Below are 8,294 nucleotides of genomic sequence, written 5' to 3' on the forward strand. Positions count from 1 at the left end.
GGTAACGGTAACGGTATTTCGATCCTTGCTTTTGATTACATATAAAGGAAAAGTTACAAAGTCATAATTTCCCCATATTTTTATGAATGCACGGAGCTTGAATTTGTCATAAATAATAGAATAATGAGACCAATATAGGAAGAGAGAAAACTTCACAAAACGAGGAGCTAAGAGGAAGAAAAAGACACGGCAAAGCAAAAATAGCCACACACAATTTCTCTCTCCCTCTCTAAAAAAATGTGTACTCTTGAGAAGCGTGGAAACCTGTTCATCCTGACCCTCACCGGCTCCGGCGACGACCACCGCCTGAGCCCCGCCGTGATCGCGTCGATCCTCTCCGCCCTCTCCACCGTGAGATCGGAATCCACCCCCGGGACCGCCCTCCTCACCAAAGCCTCCGGCTCAAAATTCTTCTCCAACGGCTTCGACCTCGTCTGGGCCCGATCCTCCGGCGACTCCAACTTCCGTCCCCGCCTCCACTCCATGGTCGAGTCCTTCCGCCCCGTCATCGCCGCCCTGATCTCACTCCCTCTCCCCACCGTCGCCGCCCTCCCCGGCCACGCCGCCGCCGCCGGATTCCTGTTCGCCCTCGCTCACGATTACCTCGTCGCTCGCTCCGATCGCGGCGTGATCTACATGAGCGAGGTCGATTTAGGTCTGCCGTTCCCGGACTACTTCTCGGTTCTCATGCGCGCCAAGATCGGAGACGTGGCTGTGCGGCGGGAGGTGATGCTCGCCGGTCGGAAGATCCGGGGAGAGGAAGCGGTGGCAATGAGGCTCGCGGAGTCGGCGCACGCCGGCGCCGAGAAGGTCATTGAGGAGGGAACGAAGCTCGCGGAGAGGTTTGCTGATCGGAAGTGGAAAGGAGATGTTTACGCGGAGATCAGGATGAGCATGTTCCCGGAGATCTGCCAACTTCTCTCGATCGGAGAGAACAAGGCCGCGGCGAAGCTCTGAGATCGTGAAAAAAAGGTATACGTCATTTTTTTTTTTTAATTTGTCAATTAAAACTCTGAAATAAATGTGGGTGTTGTATCATATAATAAATGTAAGAAAATATTAAGTTGGAGACAAATTGATTCCCGTGAAAATTTAATGATGAGTCCTTTCGATTGGAAGGACTGTTTTTGCCTGAGTAGACGATTTTCGTATATCAATCTGGTCCCAAACCAGTATGGAGAAATACAAGCTAGTGATGGGAAATAGTAGCTCCTTCCAATCACGAATGACTCAAGCCCTAAAGAACAATCTGGTCCTGAAATTGCTGAAGCTTGAGACCATGTCTTAACTCTTAAAGAATTCTAGTTGGTTATTGTTGGAAATCTACATTTTGCCTGTAGCTTGCCTCATCGTTACCGTTATCATTCCGGTAGAATTTATTGGTAAGAACTGGTACGTCAGAAGAATACCGTGAAAAACAGAAAAAGAAATAGTAAATTGTACCGTTGAAGTTATCATTACCGTTAAAGGTAAGCACTGTTACGCCAGATGAATACTGTGGAAAGCAAAAAAGGAAAGGTTAAACTATGTCGTTGAAGTTACCATAACTGTTGATGAATACCATCAAATATCGTATTTACCGTGAAGAATCCAGTGAAAAAATATACAAAGTACATAGGATAAAATCATAAAATTGAACATAGTCTACAATGCTTTCAATACATTAGCAAAGTACAAACACAACACAAACTAAATTCAATACAAAATACAAATAAAATGAAAAAGTTGAACACTGTTGTTACATTATAAGTCGACTTTATTTTTTAGCACAAGTTGTAAGCAATGATGTCGGTCATCATGCTCCAGCTTCTGTTGAGACATCCTTCCTCTTGTGCGCAGACTGTTATTCTGATAAGTTTCCGATTTTTCCAGATTGCCTCGCTGGTGATTTTATTGAGTGATATTCTTGCAAGTATGGGTAACGAAACCTTAGATTCACTTAGCCGAACGCTCCACCCTTAGCAGCCTTGACGCTTTTGACAAAACAATTAGGGTTCTTAGACGTGCAAGATCAGCGGATTGGAAAACTAGTTGGATTGTCTTGAGCGGTGTCATTCACCAAATATTGTTCGAGAAGATTGAGTGTTTGAGTGATTTGGGTTCTGTGCTTACGTGATTGAAGATTCACGTGCGTTGAAGACTGAAGTTGTCCAAGCATTGGCGTGTGCTTGAAGAGTGGAATTGATAGGGGTCTCAAATTCAGGGGGAGTCCCTGCACTTGGTAATCACTCTTGGTCATAGTTTCTAGGGCTTTGATTTGTTGTTGTAATCATATAAGACCTTGCTTGTATTATTGACTACATGATAGTGAATTCCTTTCCACTAGCTGTAAGCCCCCAGACGTAGGTGACATTGTACCGAACTGGGTAACCATGTTGTTTGTCTTTTCTTGTGTTTAAACAAGTTGTCGGACACATTGTCTATACATTGTGTGCAACATCTTGTCTCTCTAACTAAATAGAATTTCAAACACAATCCACCAAAGGGCTACTCTGGAAAGCGCCCGTGGGCAATGGTCAGATTGAGTTGCAGCTACAGACATTGAGTGGATGAGATAACCTGAAAACGGTCAGATTGTGTCGACGGCGGGATATACTGATGGATAGTAGTCGAAGTGAAGACCATTTATCATACGAGGACTTCGTGCCTTGATGAGAAAGTGATACTGATCCGAAGTTTTAGGATAAGTCATCAACGTCATTGCTAGACGTAAATGACATGACACCATTCATACCTCCACACTCATAGCATGAATATAAAGGCAGGGTGATAAAGACGGTCATAATCGTCATCCGATGGTGGTACGTATCTAACCCCGCCTCGACCACCTCTACTGTCACTATAGGAACAACCACCTCCACGACCACCATAGGAACCTCGATCACCACCATCAGAATCTCCACCACCACCATCACCATAGGAACTTTCACAACCATAGGAACCTCCACCTCCACCTCCTCCGCATGATCCACCTCCATCTACTCTGCCATCTAAATTCGAACTGTAAACAAGATCCGCGTTGAGGAAGGACTTCCTCGGTAAGCACACGCTCCGAATCAACTCCATGCTCTCGGGCATCTTGAGCTATAGTCGGATCCGGGTTCTGATCGTCATCCAAGTGAATCGAGTCAATCATGCGAAGCATTTCATCGTCTCCCTCATTGTCATTCCCTGAACGTTCGAAAGCTCTTTCGATGATATCCAAAAGATCCATCGGTGCCATCGTGTTGTCGTGAATCCGAGTTATTTATCGGAACTGCAACTTCATGTTGTATGAGCAGAAAACAAATTTTTCGAGTCTTTTGTATGCTAGGTGGTTCCTTTGCTTTGTGTGGACGAGGGCGAATGTACTCCAATTCCTCTCACAAGCGGACGCCGATGAAGTTTGTGACAAAATTCGAATGGCCAACGCCTGTAAAGTCGGAGTCCAGTTTCTATAACATTCCCACCACTCACCTGCAATCATGTGACATAAATCATATAATTTGATTTCATAACATTCTATGACGTAGTTTGTATATAACACTTTACAAAACGCATACTTGCACACAACATCCCTCATCCCTCGTGTCATATGCAGAGTAAGAAAATCTTAACTACATTCATTCTTGCAAAAAATTATACCTCTTTTCCAAAAGTGGCCTAATCTAAACCCGGGTGCAAGGTATCGAATACCTCTGTGACAGCGACCACGTGAGTATTGTCCATGGTTATGTCTGGGTTAAATTGCAACTTTGGATTAAAGAAGAAAGCTACAATATGAAATGGATGACACATTTGATTACTCCACATATGCTCAACGATGTCGACAACCCATTTTTACCCATTCATCGCTTCAAACTACTTCTTCATCTCATGAAAGACGTAGTACAATAACCCCATCTTCTAATCGAAACGTGGTGTACATAGGCTCGAATATGGCACGCACCTTGTCGACACATTGCCAAAACTTGTGGTTCAGAAAAGTCTTGGTGATGGATTTACCTATAGGTGTTGAGCTCTTTGCTGTCGTCCCACCATTGACTAGTGAACATTGTCCTTAACGCATCTCGTTTCACTCGGAGACTTCTAAGAGCGAGATAGTTTGTGTCTTGAGATGTGTCCTGAGATGGACAATTTCACTCGGGGATGTGTCCTGTAACTTGGACATCACAATGTTGTAGTTGTAGATGAACTTTGTTGCATCCTTCGTTGCTTTGATAGTCCCCTTAACACTATATCTCTTCCCGATATCTTCAAACATCAAATCTAGACAATGTGCGGCGCAAGGTGTCCAATACATATTATAACGCCGGGCCAATTTTAAACCGGCACTCTTGTAGTTCGATCTATTGTCGATCACAACTTGGACGATATTGTGTTTCTTGACTTATTTGAACACGTCCCTAATATTCCGTATGTGTACTCTCATGTCTTCACCTTCTTGGATGCATTAATGGACTTCAAGAACACCATTGCACCAACGTAATGAACCATGATTTTGATGAAGTTCAGTTTGGTTGGTCCCGTCTAACCATCAGTGAGTGCGGTGTATCCATACTTTTCTCACCGCTTCTTTTGTTCTTCCACGTAGTTCTTCGCATCTGCATCCTCCATATCGAAGTATTTGTTATGAATTTCATATGGTGATGGTGTATGAACATTATGACCTGTAATATAGATGAACATCACATTAACATTTCAAAAATACAAGCGGCAATATGGAACTATATTAAGTGATGAGGAATTGAGGATTACCTAGATCTTGAGCAGTCACAATCTTGTTATTGAACTCAAGAGAGTCCGTCTTGCTCGTCGACACATGTTGGTGAACTAAAAATTTGGTTATAGATCTTTCGAGCCACGTCTTCTTCTTCGGCTCCACCATCTCGTCAATTTTTTTACTTAGCACTCGAAGACTTATATGACGATGGAGCAGTAGGTGGAGATTTTGCACCCGAACCACTACCGGGACCCGATTGCGTCCGAACCTCCCATTCTGTCTGAGCCGCCTCTTGTTGTAGTCTTCTTCATCATCTGAATCGTCAACGCTAACACCTTTATTCAATGTCTTGTGAATAATTGCGTCCAAAGAATGTTTCTACTTCTTTTCAACATTGCCAAGAAGTAAACTCGCATCTCTTCCTTAACTTTAGGAGAGACTTTATCACATAATTTCACATTCTTTGTTGCGTCTATATTTTCCAGGTGGTTTTTCACTCTGGTGATGCCGCCGCCTCCAATAATATGATCGCAAAAAATACAACGACGCATATTGTTTTTTCCGGCCATGGGCGAACAATACCTCCTAGCTGGAGGGGAGGCACTATTCTTCTAACTTACAAATTAAGAAATTAAAGTAACAATAATCTAAAATATTCAACTAAATTAAACTAGCAATAATCAATATATTCACCTTTAAGAAATTAAATTAAAATAACTAAATTAAACTAACAATCATCAAACTAAATTCAAGTAACAGTCACCAAATCTAACATATTTCTGGATCTAAAAAAAATGAAAATAATTCAACACAAATTCAACACATAGTCAAAATAAACACTACAATGATGCATGGATTCAAATGCCGGCGATTTTCTCCGACAATAGCCGGCAATGTCGTTTCCGGTGAGTAAACGGCCGACGACACCTTTGAAGTCGTTTGTCCTCTATTTGTCGTTCGGCAATCGCCGAAAACGAAACGCCATTTCCACTTAAAATGATCGGTCGTTTTTTGTCAGCTTAAAGAGTAAAATTTCATTCACTCGACGACATTTTCAGAAAATCTGAGAAAACGGCGACGATTTCGCGAGTTTCGGACCACTACAAGAAAGCGGAGAAGACGAAAAATTTTCGGCGACTTTCTTCGAGTTTCGTTCCTCCTCGGCGATAATCGAACGTGCTTAGGTGAGTTTCCACAATTTTTCGGCGACAAGAGGCGAGTTTTAGCGAGCTGGGCGAGTTTCGGATTCGCAGTATTGAAGAAGAAGAGATGAAGATGGTGATGGTTGAAGAAGAGATAGAAAGATAAAGTTTTTATTTTTCCTTTTTTTGTTTGTTTGTGTGTAAACGTCATATCAAAACTTGCCCATTACATTTTATAAAAACTTGTGCACGTTATATAAAACTTCCCCATTTAATGAATTATTAATGACATATCAAATATTACTATTTAAAATCAATGCACTTTAATTACCATATTTAAGGAAAAAATATAATATAAAAAATATTAATACTATTAAACATCATAAGATATTGTGCAAAATAAATGCAGTTCATTAACGTTCAAATACCGAATTTTTATCTTTAAATACCTAACTTACAACAATACCAAAATATGTACTCGAACCTAATAAATAAGAGCAAATATAAATAATTAAATAAAAGCAATTGATTTTTTTAATATTAAACCCCCATAAAAACATAAACCAAACAATTGAACAACCAATGAGCACCAACACATATAAAATCGTACTATATCTATAGATATTATATAGAATATATTTTTCAAGTTTAAAAATTCAAAAGATACATATATATATATATATATAATTATGTATTATCTTTTTAATATATTAAGCAACATTATTTCCGTTCGGTTTTCCATCGGCACGTCGATTTTCCATCGAAAACGACATTTTATTTGCCCTTTTCCACATTTTTTCCGTTCAATTTTCCGTAAATCAAGAGGCTCGAAACGGCATCGAAAACGGCATTTTAATCCTTGGAATGATGTTAAAAACTATTAATCTAAACTTAATAATCAGAAATTAACAAGAAATTTCAAAGAAAAACTCAAAATCATAAAAAATTAGCAAAGTGTTGGGATCTGGGCAAATACCTCAACACGAGAGCCTTCGGTCGGGCAGACGTGAAATTTGGCCTTCGGAGCGCCAGAAACAGGTAAGGTTTCTCGGAAAGGACTTGAATCGTGTGAAAAAAAATGAATTGGGTGAGGCGGAAAATTTTTGGTTTACTTCTCGTCAAAAATGAAGTTTTTGGGCTGGTTTCCGGATTTTATGGTCTGGTTTAAAAAAAAAAACACTGGACTGGACCGGAATTTGCGAACCGGATTCCGGTCTGGTTCCCGGTCCGGATTCTTTGGATTTGACGGAAAACTCCAGTTTTTTTATTCAGGTGTCGGGACTTGGAAAAGAACGAATCCCAGACTGGTTTCTGTTTGGTTTCTCCAAAATTTCAAACCTTGTCAAAAGTGATAAGACCAATATATTGGATTTGGCTGATTGAACTTCAGTATTGTTTTTGTATTTTAAGCAGAGAAATAAGATTATGAGTATTCTTTTGTCCATAAAAAAGAATGATGAGTTTATTTTAGCAATTTGATAATTTGTTGATCAAATGTTCAATTTGTATTTGAGTGCGAAGAGAAGTCCGTCATGCATATAAATTATATAGGGGCGTTTTCATCTTAATATGAAAAGATGCGTGCAGTTTCACGATTAAGGATTGAAATACCATATCTCGCATCTGTACTGCTTCTTTGATTTTGAAGGTATACTGTCTCGTGACAGAGTATTCCGCAATATTCAACGAATGTTCAGGATATTATATTGCAATATATTATGTGCTGGACTACGAATCATAAGTGGTGACCTGTATTAGAAAAAAAAAGGATAAATAAAAAAAGCAAATGTTTATGTGTAAGGAGTTGCGTGTCACTCATGTTTTAGACTGGCGCACATAACAAAAGAGAAATTTCGTTAATTGGGCTTAATAAGCCATTAAATATCAAGATTAGACTTTAATGTTTAAAAATATCTGAATATGGACTTTTGGTCCAAAATCGGACAAAAATACCCCTGATTCAAAAAACCCATATTTTTCTCTCATTTTCAAATGATTTTCATCACAATTCTTTTTCATGTTCGAATTGGTTGCGCTAGGATTAGAATTTTCGGTGGTCGATAAAATTCATATGTACATTATAATGTACGATATCGTACGATGTCGTACGATGCGATACGATACCGTACGATGAGATACAATGTGAAACCCTCAAAATCGAAACTGAACACATACGATGCTGTACGATGTCGTACGATGTTGTACGATGCGATACGATGCCGTACGATGAAATACAATGTGAAACCCTCAAAATCAAAACTGAACACATACGATGTCGTACGATGCTGTACGATGCGATATGATGCTGTAAGATGAAATACAATGTGAAACCCTCAAAATCGAAACTGAACACATACCCAAATTCCTAAAATTCTAATCCTAACGCAACCAATTCGAACATGAAAAAGAATTGTGATGAAAATAATTTGAAAATGAGAGAAAAATATGGG

At 39.8% G+C, this 8,294-nt stretch overlaps 1 protein-coding gene across 4 annotated transcripts; it reads left to right on the forward strand.

Annotated features, from left to right (window-relative positions):
* Positions 1–73: 73 nt before the first annotated feature.
* Positions 74–5,779, forward strand: LOC149393262 (enoyl-CoA delta isomerase 3-like). 4 transcript variants are annotated; one of them, XM_089617793.1, is made up of 2 exons: positions 74–972; positions 5,761–5,779. In XM_089617793.1, the coding sequence occupies exon 1, from the start codon at positions 238–240 to the stop codon at positions 955–957; it is 720 nt and encodes a 239-aa protein (XP_089473919.1). In that variant the 5' UTR covers positions 74–237; the 3' UTR covers positions 958–972; positions 5,761–5,779. The 4 variants fall into 4 exon arrangements, with proteins under 4 accessions (XP_089473919.1, XP_089473918.1, XP_089473917.1 ...); XM_089617792.1 differs by lacking the exon at positions 5,761–5,779 and adding an exon at positions 5,721–5,739; XM_089617791.1 differs by lacking the exon at positions 5,761–5,779 and adding an exon at positions 1,873–2,324.
* Positions 5,780–8,294: the final 2,515 nt, after the last annotated feature.

This window comes from Urtica dioica, chromosome 6 (genome assembly GCF_054948205.1).
Source record: "Urtica dioica subsp. dioica isolate 48M chromosome 6, U.dioica_male_clone48M_v1_H2, whole genome shotgun sequence".
Taxonomy (NCBI): domain Eukaryota; kingdom Viridiplantae; phylum Streptophyta; class Magnoliopsida; order Rosales; family Urticaceae; genus Urtica; species Urtica dioica.